Raw genomic sequence first — 19,224 nt, 5'->3', positions numbered from 1 at the left:
ATATGTATACTTTGTAGTGTAACATACAATACATAAAATATATGGGGATCTGTTTACGCTGCTATAAGGAGACCAAATTCTACAGCAAACACTCTTAAACTTCATGACAATGTTAATCGGTTGTAAATAGCCTTCATTCTGATCCCTTCACTGATATAAAACAAAAAACAAACAAACAAAAAAACCCCAACGCAAATAAAATTATTTCCAACAAAGATTATCTTCAACTATGGATTTTTCACTATGTCCTTCAGATGACTTTGCTCCACTCTTCATGCCTTGGATCTCCTGATGATGTCAAGTTGTCTGCTTCAGAATCTCTTTCCCCCACCTACGTCTACCTAAGAAGAGGTGAACTTATAGGGCAACTTATTTTCCTGTGCTGTTCTCAAGGCAATTTATCTAGCCAGCCCATGCTTTTTGTTCCCCCAGATCCAGGCTGTAAATTAGACTCCAGCTCTGGTCTCTGCTCCCCATTATCAAATATTATCAAGCAGAGTAGAAAGCATGCATTATAACGCAGTAATCTTCTCCTCACAAGGAAAAACTGGAGAACAAAATTTTGTTTCTTGTACCTGATCTGCTATAGTCAGATCCAGGAGAGCAAGCAGAATAAACAAAATGTCAAGCTTCTAGCTGCAGCAAAATTTAAAACATTCCATGCCATTGTAGAAAAATTAACCAATTCCACAGTTGTAGAATCAAAAACCCATGGCGCCTTGATGAAAACTGTAGGTTCAGGTCATGTTTCTGAGGGCTGGTTTCAAGACTCCCTGCAAACTCAAAGCCAACAATAAAATGGTCTGCACTTTGGTCACTTCAGTGTAATGCTTCTTCTGCAATATTTGCCTGAAAGCTGAAGCTAGACAAAGTCAGACTGAAATAAGGTATAAATGTTTAACAGTGAAGGTAGCCACAGGAATAATTTTCCAGGGACCATGGTGGATTTTCCATCAAAAAAGATATGCTCTGGAAATTAATTTGGTGAAGTTCTACAGCCCGTACTACGTTAGAGGTCAGATTAGATGATCACAGTGGTCCATTCAAGCTTTGGCATCTACGAAAAAGAATCTTAAGAACTAAATTTAATCTTTGTTTTTAAACAAAAACAGAGGTTCTAGAGCACAATTCTGCATAGCAATGGGTAAATTCCACAGCGAATTCTATGCTGCTGAATCCTGGAAAACATGAGGTCCCATTATATATCAGTATAATACATTGTTAATCTTTTGTATCAGCAATACTTAATAAAAATGTGGAAAGAAAAAGCTGGAGAACCATAAAAGAGGCACATTTCTGCCCCCAAATCCAGAAGATCTAACACTTCTGCAAGAAATGAGTGCTAATTACAAAGAGGTTGTGTGTCAGGTTCTTGGCCTTCCCCTTCGCCCACTGGAAGAGTGAGATTTTCTGAAGCTTCTCAACAGGAAAGCAGTTGAACAATATCCATTATTCCACCAAGTACATCCACCACTCTGCAAATCCCCATCCACAGGAGAACATTCTGTAGGATGTCAAGGGAATGGCAGTGATTGGTATTGGGGATGTGAACAGGTAGTCGATTAACCTTGGGTGTAGGGGGAAGGGAGCAGAAGCCAGCCCCCTGCGCTCATGACTACTGACTCCTGCTGTCACCCCCCCGCCCTCTGAGGGGGAACTGGCAGCAGGAGCCAGGAGCCTTGCTCATGTGCAGGGGTGCCAGAATCAGAAGACAGCTCCCCGCTTGTGCAACTGCTAGGCCCAGCAGTGGCAGACACACCTTGAGAGGGTTGGGAGGGCCAGGAGTGGGAGCCCACTTAATTGGTTAACCAGTTAAACCTTCAGTTAACTAATTACATCTCTAGTTAGTACAGGAATATATACTGTGATAGACTGCAACTACTCCCTTCCACACAGAGCAGCAGGGAGCTATGAGAAGATCTTAGCAAAGCAGACAAGACTAGGGATGTAATAGTATAGCCGATTAACCAATAAGCAAAAGCGTATGGGTTAATGCTATAGACTACACACATTTTCCCCCCTACCCTCACCCTTTGCCAGTACATTTTTTAGCAGGGTGGCCAGAAGCCCAGCTCAGTCCTAGCTTGCACTGGGTCCTGGACCTACTCTGCTATGGCTCTGCATTTAAAGTGTATTAGAGCCAGGCAGGCAGGCAGCCTGGCTCAGTTCTGGCTCGTGCCAGGTCTGGGAACTCAGACCCCTTCCTCCCCCGGACAGGGGCTGCCCAGGGACTATAGAATAGTCGACTAACTGATAAGAATTCATGAGGTTAATCGACTATTCAATTAACCAATTTTTAACATCCCTAATCTAGACTAGCAAAGGAATGACTAAAGTATTTTGTTTGTTTTAACTATGCCAAAGAGTGCAAGGTTTTTTTAAAAGTCACTTCATCACTTCCATTAAGATCTATGCAGTATACATACAATTAGCAATGGCTTCATTAGGTTGGCATTCCAATCCAATCAGTATTTGAATACCAATTGGAAGTTGCTAGATATAACAAATTTAAAGAACATTGAGTGAAGGAACATTTTAGATATGTCCTTGAAATAAAGATGACAATGCAGGACAAAGGTGGATTCTTCAAAACAAATGCGTCTTCTGGACATGCCAACTTTATTATACAGCAGTACATCACTATGTATTTAAGTAGTATCTTCCTATTTGGTTAACCATTACATTCAAAAATAACTTCTTTAGACTGTATTACCTCAGACTTCGAAAGTGCCATCAGAGAGAGAGACGTTGTCTTAAACCTAGTGAGTAATGAATTAAGATTCAGTGTTTTCATACTGTACTATTAATATTAAAGTAAATTAAATTTAATTAATTAAAATAGGTGAAAATAGAATATTATATGTTAAGAAAAATAACATGGCAACTTGAAATGTATTTTTATTGTTAAAAATGGAACCAAGTTGGCTTATAATCTATATAGTCCTTCCAAAGAACATTTCATCATCTCAAAACATTTACTGTATACATGTAATAAATTGCACACAATCGGGTTTCAAGTGACCCTTTCCCATTTGTTTCATTGATGGAAAAAGGGAAAGCAATACACTCACAAAACTTCAAGAAATATTGTTCTGCTAATACTGTAAATCTATTTGATGGTAGATGATGCATCTTGCCCACAGTCAACCTCTCAAACTATGACCGAATCCATGTTTTAAGCACATAAGTTCCTAAGATTTATATATGAAACTTGCTTTGTCTTATACAGCTATACAATTATATTAAACAGAAAAATTCTTACAACAAAACTGTTGCATATATCTTTCTTAAATTGTGCAATTTATTGCAACCAATTGCTCAGAATAAAGAAGCTTTTTAGAATGTTGTAAAATGTTGAAATTGACCTTCATGTATCACTTAGAGGATATTCTTCCCCCAAAATATCTTCACAAGCACAATCCATACATTTAGATAGCTATAAATTATTTAAATGTATTGACTTCTAAAAACCACATTAATTAAACAGCTTATCACAACATCACCCTGATTGATTTTCTGTGTTTATATGAGAAAATGCTACTGCAGAGATAGTAAGAAGTACATGTGTCCTATAAAACCTTGTTAACTCATCAGTTTTAATATCAAATCTAACCTTTCAAAGGCTTTTTGTTTTAGAAATTGCTTATGGTTGTATCTTCTTTGTTGATGCTGCATTCAAGTCAATTTTAATCGGCTGACGTATGGTACTCTTTTCATCAGACCTGAGTAGTAATGTTATTAATCATGAATTAAATTATTCATGACCTCGGTGAAGCTTAATGACTGCTTCTACAACGTTCAATATACCTTGCATAAGAAACAGTTAGTAATTTAAATTGTATCAAAAACAGATAACACTATGACTGATATCATCTATCCTAATTGCTATTCTATTATTCACTAATCCAAGAAAAAGAACAGTGTTAAACACCATTTCAATAATTTTTAAACATTCCCTATGGACACATCATAAAGCTTATGTTTATTAATAAACATATTGGTATGTATTAATGAAGACTTTGGTAGTACCATGTAAACCCATATATGATTATTTATTACATCCTGATTTATAATATAGATTTTTTTTTCAAGGAGAGCAAAGATCATATTGCTTTTATTGTAGCACTTAGCATTATATTAATGTAAAACTAATTAACAATGAGAAAACCAGAGTAAATCAAGTGTTAAGTTTGTATACAATAAATGACACACTCAAACCACTCTTTTCATTCAGGGATTTAGAATACTCTGAAGTATTTAATCATGAGTAAGAACACCAATAAAAATGAAGCGGCTTCTCTCTACTATTTGGCTCAGCTTCATTGCTTTAATGATTTCTGTGAAGAGAATATAATAAATTTGTTTTTAATAATGATTTATCTAAAGCACAGACACTAGTTAGAGAAATGTGGTGAAAAGGCCAGACCAATTTAAATGCCACAAAAATATAGTTGTTGATCCTGTTCTGACTGGAGTCAGTAGGGGTTCTGCCACTAATTTCAGTATTTGTTTACAGTATCTTTCACTCTGCTAGATCAAACTCGCATGCACTTCAGTGGATTGTGCATTTCTGTACATTAACATGTTGGGAGAAAAAAAAATGGTTACTCACCTTAGTAACAGGGATGTAAAATCCCATTTAATTGGTTAACTAGTTAAATATTTTGTTTAACTGATTAACCAAGTAAAAGGGGCGGGGGAGGGGAGGGCACTCCAGCCCTGCTGAGGCCAGGCTGGAGTGTCCCCTGTCTGTAGGGAACCTGGGCTCGGGAGCAGCTCCTGCCTGAGGCAGGTGGGGAACTGCTCCAGCCCCCACTGGTTAACCGTTTACCATCACCACCACAAACAGCTGTGAATTTTGCAAAAGGGCTTAGTTCTGTCAATGTAGAAGGCGAGAGCTCACTTGACATCAAGAAATGCAGCATTTGTTCTCATAAGTTCTGGTTGGATTTAGGGTTAAGAGTGATGCTTACTGGTTAACCTTTCACATCTCCACTTTGTAACTTGTTCTTCAAGATGTGCTGCTCATATCTATTCTAAATAGGTGTTCACATGCCACATGCATAGCAGCTGGAAAGTTTTACCCTTAGATGCTACCTGCTGGGTTGGCTGTGGAGCTCCTTGGAATAGCACCGGAGCAGTGAACACTATATGACCATACTGACCCAACCACCCCTTAGATCCTTCTTGCCAGCTACTCTGACAGTGGGGAAGAAAGATGGGTATGGAATAGATATGAGCAACACATCCATAAGAACAATGGTTACAAAAGTGAGTAATTGTTTTTTCTTCTAGTAATTTATATCTATTCTAAATTGGTGATTCACAAGCTTTATTCAGGAGGAGGAGTTGAAGTCAATGTATAGCCAACTAGAGTACCACAGCACCGAAGGCTACATTGCATCTAGACAGTTACACAATGATGTAATGTATTCACTGAAGACCACATCACAGCCCTACATATTTCCTGAAGAGGAACATGAGCCAGGAAAGAGGCCTGTGCCCATGTAGAATGTGCCATGAGAGGTGATGGTGAAACTGTGGCAAGATTACAACATGTATGCGATGGACACTGTAATCCAGGAGGAGATGCACTGTATAAAGCAGGCATGGGGCCCTGGACCAATGGGTGGAGTCTAGTCATGCCCTTGAGGAAATACCCAACCAAGGGGCTTGCGGGAAAAAAAAAACTGGCTTCCCCTGGGTTTGTCATGATTATGAGGGTTAGCCAGCAGCCTGGGGATTAAGGGTTAACTACACCTAGCCAGGTGGAGTAACCAGTAGGAATGTAGGTGGGACTTTCAAACTGGGACAAAGGAATTTGGTTTTTTTTTTCCTTTCGCCTTTTGTCTCTCTGGGTGTGTTCTTGGCAGCTACAGAGAGGGACAAGCATGTCTCTCTCTCTCTCCAAGACACCATTCTTCATTTTCTGTAAGTAGGGTAAAGTTTAGGTAGTTTCGTTAGGCTTTATTGTTTTAAGGGTTGGGTATGGAATCTGAGATCTGGCACTGTTTAAAAGATGTTTTGGCTTTTCTTTGTAACTAAGTTCTAGGCCCATGGAGTTTCTCCATGAGTGTATTTTGTTACCTTCTCATTTAGTCATTCTGCTTACAACAGGAATATTGTTGTAATAATAAAAGTTTTCTTTTCTTTTTATTAATCTGGCAGTGGTTAATTGTGTGCCCTGATTTTTATTTTAGGGGTGAGATTTCTCAAATGATCTTTCCTTTGATTTCTTTATCAACATTTAGGTGGTGTCAGCGGAAGTTTTATTCCCAAGATCTAGGTTTTAAGATTTTGGGGGGAAGTTTTGTACCAAAGCCTGGTAGATAAGGCTTTGGGGTACACTCGCTGGCCCGCACTTCTGCATTTATCATGCCAAAGTGGGGAAGGAGCCATGAAAAAGTTGCTAGGCCCTGTTGCTTCTGGGATACCCAGTATCCAGCACCTGCGGGATAGGAGCCAGCATGGGTGCCAGATTATGTTGGAGACACCAACACAAGAAGCATTTCCACTTAGCCAGATACATGAGCCTAGCAGAAGTAGAATCATGGACACCTCTGATTGTCCCGGGCAGCAAAGAGGTCTAGCTGGGGAAACACTCCCTTCCAGATAATGGCATGGAAAAAGTCATGTTGTACTGACCACTCATATGAGTGAAGAAATGGCAGCTGAGGAGATCCACCAGCTAATTCTGGACCCCTTGGAAGGGCATGACACTTCCAGGTGAATAGAGTGGTTATGCATAAGTCCCGCAGATGAAGGGCTTTGAAGTGGAGGGGGCAGGAAGAATGATGGAGCTCCACTCTGTTCGTTGATATAGTGCATGGTGGTCATATTGTCCATAATGTCTGCCACACAACACCCCTGAATGTGAGGTAGGAAAGCAACAGAAAAATGAGATGGACTGCTCAGACCTTGTGTACAGTGATGTGGAGGGACAACTCCACCACCATTTACATCGCTTGAGATGTGAGGTTTCACAGGTGAGGCTCCACAGCCCAAAGCAGATACTTCTGTGACAAAAGACACTATGGGCTTGAGGCATAAAAGGGAACGTCGACCATCACTGACTGGGGATCTAGCCACCAACAAAGGGAATGAATGAAGTGGCGTGGCACTGTGACCACCATTCTCAATGCTGTCCCTCAAGATGGCTTGTCATCAACAGATAGGACTGCAGGGCCTATAGGTGGACCCTGGGGAATGAGACTACGTACGTGCATACCAACTTGTGGCCTAGGAGTTTGAAGCATGTTTTGGCTAAGGTGATTGGAAAGTCTGATAAAGACTTCAGGATCTGGGTCAATGATGTGAAGCATTGTTCGGAAATGAATGTTCTGGCCTCGGTGGCATCGAGCACTGCCCAGATGAATTAGATCCTTTCTACAGAAACGAGGGTAGATTTTCTGGGTTTGAGCAACAGGCATAGCCTTTCAACAGTCACCCAGCTAAAGGTGACATGTACCTCCACCTGTTGATAGGAATGGCCATCCAGGAGCCAGTCATCCAGGCAGGAGAAAACCTGGACTCTGATGCCTGAGAAAGGCTGTCACCACTGCCATATATTTGGTAAACAGCCGGGGCACCACAGAGAGCCCAAAAGGAAGGGCTGTGAACTGGAAGTGTGACTGCCCCACAAGAGACTGGAGATACTGTCTGTGCAAAGGCTAATTGCAATACCAAAGTAGGCATCCTTTTACGTCGAGGGCAGCGCACCAATCCCCCAGATCCAAGGACAAGGACATAACCGACAAACTGCCCAGTATCCTTTCTTCTGACAGTGGCTACTAAAAGGTACCCCAGAGGGAAGGAACAGAACAGGTAGCCATCAAGTGATCCATCCATTCCCAGCCTCTGACAAATAGAAGCTTGGGACACGATTCCTACTCATCCTGGCTAATAGCCACTGATTGACATATCCTACAGGCATTTATCTAGCTCTTTTTTGAACCCTATTAAAAACTTGGTCTTCATAACATGCTCTGGCAAGAGTTCTTCAGGTTGACTATGCATTGTGAGAGTGTGACGGGGCGCATTCGCCCCAACCCCTCTCAGTGCCGGCTGCATGCGCCAACGGCCCAGTGGGCCATTCAAAGGGAGTGCCGGCATGCACAGGTGGGGCATCCTGGGAGGTGGAGAGGACATGGGAGTCCGGGGAAGCAGAGGAGGAGTCAGCAGCCGGGGAAGAAGAGGGACACCTGGAGGCGGCTGAGGCAGGTGAAGTCAAGCTGGAGGGGGCGGCCGAGGTGGCCTCAGAAGCAGGAAGAGACGCGGTGGTCCTGGAGAGTGGCAGGTGTCAGAACTAGGGATCAGAGCAGGTGGATCGTCAGTCCAAGGACTCGCAGCCACCACAACTAAGAGTAATTCCCCAGGAGGGGGCAACCCGGTGACAAGCAACGCGAAGGCAGAGACTCGGTCTCAGCTTGGAAACCGCAGGGACGATGCAGCGGTAAGGCGCCTGAACCTTGGTCAGGGGGAGAGGAGGAGACGCAGTGTGTGATGGGGTAGGAAGTGGCCCAGGGCAGAAGGGAACGAGGAAGAGTCCAGGAGTGAGTTAGGATCTGCTCCTTGGGCTCCCCACCAGAAGGACGACTCTAAATCCTAAGGGCTTTGGGCTGGGGCCCAGAGGAGAAGGAGGGCCCGGGCCCCCCTATCCTGCCAACACCTCTATATCCAAGACCCAGACCTCAACTAACCCGGCCTGACCCCGTCAAACTTCGGACTAGGAACTTTAAACCCTCCGCTGGTGGTGACTTATAACCAAGGAGAGCAGAATCTCCACAGTGAGCTGGAAGGCCCTGTAGGCTGGGATCCTCCCACCAAGCATTGGTGCTAAGCCTCGTTGTTGGGAATGGGGCAGCCCGACCCACAGAAACAGAGCTAGAATAAGCTGGGGTAACTTAAACTTCCCCTTCCCCTTCGGCTTACGCGCGGGGGTCACCACCCCACAAGCAGTTACGAGCCATTAGGGCCAGTCACAGCGAGGAAATATTTCCTTTTGCTTTTTAAAAAAGAGCTACCTCGGGGAGCAGAAGCCGGTGCTGGGGGGAGCCGGCTTAAAAGCATTTCCTTTTAACACACATCAAGCAGTAGTAATCCTACACCTGAAGGTATCATGATTCATCTCTCCTCTGAAAAAAACCCTTAAATTTTTAACTGTTCAAATTTGTTTTACTATCTTACAAGTCGTTTGTAAAGAACAAATCATGTCAAACCAATCTGACAGCTTTCTTTGATAGCATAACGAGTCTTGTGGATAAGGGAAAAGTGGTGGATGTGGTATACCTAGACTTTAGTAAGGCGTATGATACGGTCTCGCATGAGATTCTTATCAATACACTAGGCAAATACAACTTAGATGGGGATACTATAAGGTGGGTGCATAACTGGCTGAATAACTGTTCCCAGATTTAACAGTTCACAATCCCGCTGGAAAGGTATAACAAGTGGGGTTCCGCAGGGGTCTGTTTTGGGACCAGCTCTGTTCAATATCTTCATCAACGATTTAGATATTGGCATAGAAAGTACGCTTATTAAGTTTGCAGATGATACCAAGCTGGGAAGGGTTGCGACTGCTTTGGAAGATAGGGTCATAATTCAAAATGATCTGGACAAATTGGAGAAATGGTCTGAGGTAAATAGGATGAAGTTTAACAAAGACAAATGCAAAGTGCTCCACTTAGGAAGGAACAATCAGTTTCACACATACAGAATGGGAAGCGACTGTCTAGGAAAGAGTATGGCAGAAAGGGATCTAGGGGTTATAGTGGACCACAAGCTGAATATGAGTCAGCAGTGTGATGCTGTTGCAAAAAAAGCAAACATGATTCTGGTATGCATTAACAGGTGTGTTGTGAGCAAGACACAAGAAGTCATTCTTCCGCTCTACTGTGCGCTGATTAGGCCTCAGTTGGAGTATTGTGTTCAGTTCTGGGCACCGCATTTCAAGAAGGATGTGGATAAACTGGAGAGGGTCCAGAGAAGAGCAACAAGAATGATTAAAAGTCTAGAGAACATGACCTATGAAGGAAGGCTGAAAAAAATTGGGTTTGTTTAGTTTAGAAAAGAGAAGATTGAGGGGGGACATGATAGCAGTTTTCAGGTATCTAAAAGGGTGTCATAAGGAGGAGGGAGAAAACTTGTTCATCTTGGCCTCTGAGGATAGAACAAGAAGCAATGGGCTTAAACTGCAGCAAGGGAGGTTTAGGTTGGACATTCGGAAAAAGTTCCTGTCAGGGTAGTCAAACACTGGAATAAATTGCCCAGGGAGGTTGTGGAATCTCCATCTCTGGAGATATTTAAGAGTAGGTTAGATAAATGTCTATCAGGGATGGTCTAGACAGTATTTGGTCCTCTCATGAGGGCAGAGGACTGGACTCGACCTCTCGAGGTCCCTTCCAGTCCTAGTATTCTATGATGTTTTAGGTTCCAGATATTGTCCATTTCCTTTTATTAATTTTAAATTAGCTGCATTTCAATTAAATTGAATATTCCCCTTATTCTTGTGTCATGAGCTGTACCTGGGAGACAATATTTGTCTGTAAATATCTCCCTTCTGTTAAGGCCTGAGAAAGCTCATGTACTACATTATTGTGTCCTTTAACAACTCTTCCAACAAAATCACAGAGATGATATAATCTGATATTAATAACATTAAAAAGCAAAAACACCCACAAAATTATATGTGCTTCTTGAAAAAAAAATATTTTCCGTGAACACCATCTAAGAAAATCAGTGACAAAAACCACACATCATTATCATATTAATTACCTAATCTTCATTCTAAATGTCATAACTAAATCCTGATTTATTTTGTTCAGATAAAATCAGAATCTTCACTGTAATCCAACAACACTAAAGAATCTTTAGACAGTGTTAATATTAAAGATGTGTTAAAGCAGTGTTCAGCTTAGTTAGGTTTCCATTCAGTGCCAAAATCTCCCCAATAATCTAACAATTCTTACAAGTATTAGAGATGGGTTGAAGCAGTGTGAGATTTTGCCAAAAGCCAAACTATACCTCAATCCTTCTAGGTCTTTTCCAGTTAGGATACAACCCAGAAATAAAACTCTGCAGACAGAGACCTAGGAATACATATCCACACATCTCAAATACCATGAAATTCAAAGGAGCTCATATTCATAGTACAACTTTTAATCATAACTACTTAATACAAATTTAGCCAACTACATTTTAGATGTTAACAAAAGCAAAAACTTACTTAGAAATGTGTTCAGCACCTGGCCAATCTGCAGAAACTGGAATTAAAAATAAAGCATTAATTTTATATTAAAAATGCCCTTTGAAATATAATAATCAAAGATAATCCATTTTATCCTTACCCATAGGAATTTTATATTCAACAACACTTTGTCCAAGCCATGGATACTAGGGCAGCTTCCCAATATTTCAACCTCTTAATAGGCCATCCAGAAGAAGAATTTTTGGATAAATGGACAAAAACAGTAATATACTTGAGATATATCAATGATATTTTCATCCCCTACACAGATGACCCAAACTCCCTTACTGATTTCCACCACAACTTGAATAGCTACCACCCATCCATTAAATTCTCTTTAGGACATTTCCACACTAGCATCAACTTCTTGGACATCATGACCAGCTTCAACATTGGAACCCAATCAACAATTTATTAAAAAAAACAAAAATCCAGATTGCCACCTCAAACTTCACAGACCCAGCCATGGCAGTAGGACAGGCAGTACTGTCCACAGTGACTAACACAGGAAGAGAGAGCATAATGAGGAAGAGAGAGCATAATGTTGTGCAAAAGTATGGTCCGAGGACCAGGTTGCAGCGTTACAGATATCCTGTAGAGGGACATTGCTGAGGAAGGCAGTAGTGGAGGACATCGCCCTGGTGGAATGTGCTGTAATCGTTTCAGGTAAGTCTTTGTCGTAAAGTACATAACATGTTCGGATGCACGAAGAAATCCATTTAGAAATCCTCTGTGACGAGACCGCCTGTCCTTTGGACCGTTCTGCATAGGACAAAAAACTCTCGGGGAATGTCGCCATGGTTTGGTGTGGTCCAGATAAAAAGCAAGCGCCCTAAGGACATCTAGAGTGTGCCAAACTGCTTGAACTGGATTGGCATGAGGCTTAGGAAAAAATGCAGATAAGTGTATAAGTTCATTGACATGAAAGGGCGAAAGGACTATGGGGAGGAATTTAGGGTGTGGTTGAATTATCACCCTATCCTTAGTGAATACTGTATAAGGGGGATCAGCCATCAGTGAGGTGAGTTCACTCACCATTCTACTGGAGGTTATCGCCACGAGGAATGAGACTTGCATTGATAAATGAGACCAGGAGCAGGTTGCCAGTGGTTCAAAAGGTGGCTGTGTCAGACTCTTGAGAATGTGGTTGAGGTCCCAGATAGGAAGTGGTGGTCGGTCTGGTAGGAAGGTATTCTGTAGCTCCTTAAGGAATCTTTTTGTCATTGGGACAGCGAGAAATGAGACCCCCTGACCTGTACGATGAAATGCTGCAATGGCGGCTGCATGTACTTTGATAGTAATAAGAGCTAGGCCTGACTGTTTCAAGTGTTACAAGCAGTCCAATAGGGTGGGGAGAGGGGCGTGCCCAGCGGATGATACGTGGGAACTCTTGAACTAATGCACAAATCTGTTCCATTTGTAGAGATACGTTCTCCTAGTGGACTGTCTCCTACTATTGATCAGGATATGTTTCACTGGTTATGAACAGGCATTTTCGGCAACCTGGAGCCATGAAAGAGCCAAGCATGAAGATGTAGCTTGTGGAGTTCCGTAGTTCTGCGATAGGAGGTCTCGGAGAAGTGGAAAGGTATACGGATCTGCTAGCGTCATCTTGCAGAGGTAAGGATACCACGTCTGTCTGGGCCACGTTGGTGCCACAAGTATGGCTCGAGCACGATCTATTCTGATCTTGTTGAGCACCTTTTGAAGAAGAGGAAAGGGCAGAAAGGCAGAGAGGAGGAGACCATGCCATGTAATCGAAAAGGCATCGCCAAGGGAGTGCTTCCCTAGAGACGCTCTTGAACAGTAGAGGTGGCACTTTCTGTTGCCTTTTGTGGCAAAGAGATCTATATCCGGTTGCCCCCCCCCCGACGAAAAACTAGTGCAAGTGCGTTCCTGTTCACCTCCCACTCATGTTGATCGTGGAACGTGCGGCTTAGGGCATCTGCCATGACATTGAGCACTCCAGGTAGGTATGAAGCTATGGGGGTAACATGGTGTGTAAGACACCAATTTCAGAATCTGATGGCTTCCGTGCAAAGGGAGTGGGATTGCGCCCCTCCCTGTCGGTTGATATAGTACATGCAGGTGGTATTGTTTGTCATTATGGAAATGGACTTGTGAGTTATGTAGGATTAGAAATGTTGGCAGGCATACCTGACCGCTCGCAACTCGGGAAGGTTGATATGTAAGGTTTCTTCCATAAAGGACCATTTGCCTTGAACTATGATGGTGCCTAGGTGAGCTCCCCAACCCATGAGTGACGCATCTGTCACAATAGTGAGTATGGGAGAAGGTTGATGGAACGGTACGCCTTCTAACATATTTTGGGGGTTTGTCCACCATTGCAGCGAGTTTAGAATGCGAGGTGGTATAGTTAGTCGTTTGGAGAGAGGATCTCTGGAGGGCCTGTAAGTCGTGGCTAACGATGACTGAAGGTCTCTCATATGAAGTCTGGCGAGCTTGACCACATGTCGTGGAAGCCATATGCCCTAGAATCTTGAGACAGTCGCGTAACCATCATGGTAGGAGATAATTGTGCACTCCTGATAAGATTGCGCATTGTGCTGAATCTGTGAACGGGTAGAGCGGCTCTTGCTGCTATAGTATCGATGAGTGCACCTATGAACTCCAACTTCTGTGTTGGATGTAATGTGGACTTTGAGAGATTTATGCAGAAGCAGAGACTGGTGAGGGAGGTTATGGTAATATTGATCATGTCCTGGGTCATGTCCAGGCAGTCATCCAGGTATGGAAAACTGATGACTCCTTGACAACGTAGCGAGGCCATTACGACTGCCAAGGTTTTGGAAAAAACTCTGGTGGCGGTTGAAAGGCCAAACGGGAGCACTCTGTACTGGTAATGTCGGGTGCCCACTTTGAATCGTAGAAAACGTCTGTGCGCCGGATGGATGGTGATATGAAAGTAGGCGTCTTGAAGGTAGAGAGCCAAAAGCCAATCTCCTTGATCTAGAGCAGGGATGATGGATGCTAAAGTAACCATTTTGAAATGGTGGTAAGCGACGTACTTGTTGAGTCTCCTCAAGTCTAACATGGGACGCCACCCCCCATTCTTCTTCTGCATTAAGAAGTAAGTTGAATAGAAACCCCGACCATGGAATTCCGTTGGAACTTGCTCAACAGCCCCCAGTTGTAGGAGGTGTGAAACCTCCTGATGGAGGAGGTTTTCATGAGATGGGTCCCTGAAAAGGGACAGGGTAGGGGGATGGGTGAAGGGCATAGAAGTAAAAGGGATTGCATAACCCTGTTGGATCAGTTGTTGTAGGAGGTGTGAAACCTCCTGATGGAGGAGGTTTTCATGAGATGGGTCCCTGAAAAGGGACAAGGTAGGGGGATGGGTGAAGGGCATAGAAGTAAAAGGGATTGCATAACCCTGTTGGATCAGTTGTAGGACCCATCTATCCGATGTTATTTGAGTCCATTGATGGTAAAAAACCCCGAAGCGGGTGATGAAATTGAAGAGGCTCGGGCATGTGTGTTACTGGAGTGGGTATCCGGCTCTTGACATATCTTTCAAATTTGTTGTTTCGTTGCAAGTGGGTGGGTCGTTGCTGAGCGTTGCTCTTGCTGTCGTTGCGGTCTACGACGTTGTGGTCTCTGTCTTTGCCTAAAATCGTACTGAGGTTGCTGATAGAAAGGCTCCCTAGGTCTCTGGTAAGTCGCAAATCTTGTTCTCTTCGTGGGGGGTGTGAGTGTACATCCCCAATGTTCTGAGTGTGGTCCGTGAGTCTTTCATAAAATGTAAGACCTCGTCTGTCTTGGTGGCAAAGGTTATTTTTATCAAAAGGCAAGTCTTCAACCTTTTACTGTAAATCTCTGGGGACTCCAGAAGCCTGTAGCCATGATATTCTGCGTAATACAATAGCTGATGCGGTAACACGGGCTGCGGTATCTGCTATATCCACTGTGGATTGCAAGGCAGTACGTGAGACTGCGTGACCATCATGCATTATATTGAAGAGTGTTGATCGTTTATGTTCAGGTAAGTGTTGTGCCAAGTCCTGAAGTTTAGAATAATTTCCATGATCATAATCCGCAAGCATTGCCATGTAATTTGCTGCTCGAAGGAGCAAGGTAGCCGAGGAATAGACCTTACGGCCCATAACGTCTATTCTCTTGTGATCTCTATCCTGTGGTGACGTCTTTAGGTTAGGTTGTCTTCCTTTGTGACAAACCGAATCCACCACTAGGGAATTAGGTGGTGGATGGGTGAAAAGGAAATCCGCGTCCTTTGGTGCAATAAAGTACTTATGGTCAGCCTTCTTGTTGGTGGGGGGAAAAGACACGAGAGTCTGCCAAATATTCTCGGCTGGGTCCATAATGGCCTCATCCATAGGGACTGCCAGTCGAGAAGTAGTAGATGGTTCCAGTGTACGTAGGAGTTTATATGGTTTAACATGTACCTCCTGTAAGTCCGTTCCTGTGCTAGCGCCACTCTTTTAAAAAGATCATGAAATTTCCTAGAGTCATCACCAGATGGTGGAGCTTCCGGTGTGACAGCTTCATCAGGAGAGGATGAGGAGTTATGTAGAGGGGATCTGTCTTCGCTCTCAGAGAGAATCCTGTGTCTCAGAGTGGCTTGGGGAATTTGGCTGTGTCATGAACGCAGTAAGAGGTGGCGAAGCCAGTGTCCTGGAAGTTGTTGAAGGAGGATGATGATGACTTCACTTTGGTCTTGGCTCACATGGCTGCCATTGAATAGCGTATGGCGGTGGTGGGGAGGTATATTGTTGAGCATACCATGGTGGTGGCAAAGGTGGGTATGCGTATTGTGTGACCGGAGGCTGCCAAGAAGGAGGTCTGTGGACAGGACTAGAACGTTGGGAGGAGAATCTACTCCTGGGTTCCGTGCCTGCATTGCTTGGAGACCGTGAGATGTAGGACGATCTGCCTGAGTGAACTGATTGCACCAAAGAAGTTGGTGAAGTCGGTGCCAGGGATGAACGGCTCCGTACCAGGGAATGATAGCGCTCATCATGGTGGCTCGGTGCCGAGGCGCGGAACTTGCTCGGTGTCGATGGTGGTGCCGAGTGGCACGAGAACGGCATGTCAGTGCGGGGTTTCTCCACAGTCGGTGCCGGCGCCCGGTGCCGTGGTTGTTTCGGTACCGAACTATCCTTATGACCCGCCGGTGCGGCCGGTGCTGAGGAGGAGGTCGGTGGCGCTGACGCTGGTGGTGCCGATGCTTTCTGTCTCAGCTCAGAGAGCGCTTGCTTGTGTGGTGCCGGCGTTTTGGCCGAAGCCATACCAGATGTGCCCGGCTTGTCTGCGGTGCTAACCCGTAAGGCTGAGGACGCTGAGGGCAGCGAGCGGGTCGGGGAACGAGTCATTCTTGATGCAACCGGGGTAAACGAGACAAGGAACATGACTTGTCCGTACCCTTGGTCAGAGAGGCCATTTCTGGAGCCACTGGTGGGTTGTCTGATGGAGGTCAGAGAGACTTCTCGTAGAGAATTGTTTTCAGCCTATTAGCCCGGTCCCTCCGTGCTCTGGAGATTAATTTCGAGCAGTGCTGGCACTTCTGAGTCTGCTGAGATTCGCCAAGGCACTTAATGCATTTGGCATGTCCATCAGACACGGGCATGACATCCCGGCATGTCTGGCACCTTTTAAAGCCGGGAGATCCTGGCATGAGGTGCAGGAAACAAGCGGCAAGCGGCAAGAAGAGATTTTTTTTTTCTTCTAACTATAGCCTAGGGTAGGTTAGGGTTAGCAAAACTTGGAATATGAGGTAACTATGGGAATTAACCAGGGTTTCAATTTATTTTTTAAATCAAAGATGAAGAGGAGAAGAAGCTCTGTCTATTGCCGAGGACGGTAAAGAAGGAACTGAGGACCCACGCCGCGTGCATGCCTAACAGATTCCAACGACACAGGAGGGCGCTCTGGCACATGAGTGCTGCGATGGAAATAGCTAGAAAGATCTCTAGTCGCTGGCGCGAGGACGCACCAGCACCCAGAGTGGTGCACCCACGGGGACTTCTCGAAGGGGAAACAAACAATCTCTATATTCCGGTGAACTCACAAAACGAATGATCAGACAAAACCACCATATCACTTGTGAGTTAATCTTCACAAAATGATCTCTCTACAGCTGACCTCAAGTCCTCATCCAAAAAGGAAAGCTGCACAATCTTCAAAAAGAGGAGTCTTAGAACTTAAGTTCATAAGAGATGGTTAACTCACTTTGTACAGTAACTGAGGTTCTTCAAGATGGCTGTCCCTGTGGATGCTCCACGTTAGGTGCCTGGGGCTCTAGTCAGAGAATTTGGGTAGCAGTGCCCTCAGTAGGCTGCGCACATGGAGCAGCTCGCACATGCCAGTGCAGCTACTCTACATGCACAGCCAATCATCCCTTCAGTTCCTTCTCTGCCCCAGAAATTAGTAGTTCCAAAGCAAAGGGGAAGAAGGGCAGGTGATGGAGCATCTAAAGGGACAGCCATCTCGAAAAACCTCAGTTACTTCACAAAGTGAATAACCCTCTCCTTCTTCAAAGAGTGTTCCTGTAGGTGCTCCACTTTAGGTGACTTTAAAGCAGTACTCATGCTAGGAGGAGGGAGCTTTAGCTCACAGCTATTATGCATGGCAGCTAGCATTATTTGTCTGAAGTGTGTATCCTGTGACAACATACAGGACTATGTAGCACTTTAAAGACTAACAAGACGGTTTATTAGATGATGAGCTTTCGTAGGTCAGACCCACTTCCTCAGATCATTTTATCTGAGGAAGTGGGTCTGGCCCACAAAAGCTCATCATCTAATAAACCATCTTGTTAGTCTTTAAAGTGCTACATAGTCCTGTATGTTGTTTCAGCTACACCAGACTAACACATCTACATTTCTATCACTATCCTGTGACAAGTAGGTTTCAAGTGCATAATGTTTGGTAAACGTATATGTGGGGGACCAGATGGCAGCTCTGCATATGTCCATCAGAGGTATGTTGTGTAGGTATGCTGTAGACGTATGTGGAATGAACATGCAGCTGTTGCAGAGGGATCCTGTCCAAAGGTACAGTAAGCCAGTCTTATACAGTCTGGCTGTGTCTACACTGCACCCCTTTTCCGGAAATTTCTTATTCCTACTTTCTCCGGAAATTCTCCGGAAGAGGGCTTATTTTCCGGAGAATCTCGTCTAGACTGGCGCTTTTCTCCGGCTTATCCCCAAGCCGGAAAAAAGCGGCAGCCATGTAAGTGCAAATGCCGCGGGGGATATTTAAATCCCCCGCGGATTTGCAATTCCGACTTGTCTAATCTGCATCCCTTTTCCGGAAAAGGGGTGCAGTGTAGACAGAGCCTCTGGGATCCATCTGGACACTCTATTTGGAAAATTATCATGCCCCTGGGTCTTTCAATGATTGATACAAATCATCTTGGTGATTTGTGTATCTGTCTAGTGCTGTCTAAATAAAACCCGACTGCCCTGCGGATGTCCAGTGTATTCAATGCAGCCTCCCTGCTTATCTGCGTGGGGTTTCAGGAAAAAGACAGGTAAGTAAATGGGTTTGTTACAATGGAAGGGAGTTGGGACCTTAGGGAGGAATTTGGGATGTGGACAAAGAAGGACTTTGTCCTTGTGAAATAAAGTGAAGTGCGGATCTGCCATGAGAGCACCTAATTCCCCTATTTTCCCCACAGAGGTCGCAATCAAGAAGGCCACCTTCATAGACAGCATAGAGCAGATAGCTAGGGGTTCAAAGGCCTTGTGAATTAGTGCCTTACACTTGGTTGAGGTCCCAGGGCTGGGACTGGGTTCTGGGTTCTTTGTGGATGGGTATTTTGAATGCCCCTCAAAAAATGTTTGGTGGCAGGATGAGTGAAAACCGACTTCTATTGGGAGGTGAAAAGTAGTTATTACAGCCAGGTGAACCTTTAGGGGACTAAGAGCCTTGAGCTCTCCAGAACAAATAGGTATTCCAGTATGAGAAGAAGCAAGGCAGATATGAGAGCTGTTTGTTTC

At 44.2% G+C, this 19,224-nt stretch overlaps 1 protein-coding gene across 6 annotated transcripts in view; it reads right to left on the bottom strand.

Moving 5' to 3' along the window:
• Positions 1-19,224, bottom strand: part of ZNF280D (zinc finger protein 280D) — a 133,210-nt gene that overhangs the window by 15,133 nt on the left and 98,853 nt on the right. For all 6 annotated transcript variants that reach the window (XR_012895788.2, XM_025190091.3, XM_006112482.4 and 3 more), the window contains 2 exons: positions 11,225-11,261; positions 2,714-2,759 (listed from right to left, as the gene is read on the bottom strand). Coding sequence is in view for 5 of the 6 variants with exons in the window: in XM_025190091.3 (XP_025045876.2) it covers positions 2,714-2,759; positions 11,225-11,261 (83 nt within the window). In the remaining variant the exon portion in view is untranslated. The remainder of the gene's footprint in view (positions 1-2,713; positions 2,760-11,224; positions 11,262-19,224) is intronic.

This window comes from Pelodiscus sinensis, chromosome 14 (genome assembly GCF_052426305.1).
Source record: "Pelodiscus sinensis isolate ZL-2025 chromosome 14, ASM5242630v1, whole genome shotgun sequence".
Taxonomy (NCBI): Eukaryota; Metazoa; Chordata; order Testudines; family Trionychidae; genus Pelodiscus; species Pelodiscus sinensis.
The sequence above is the reverse complement of the archived record's forward strand: the minus strand, read 5'-3'. Positions and strand labels throughout refer to the sequence as shown.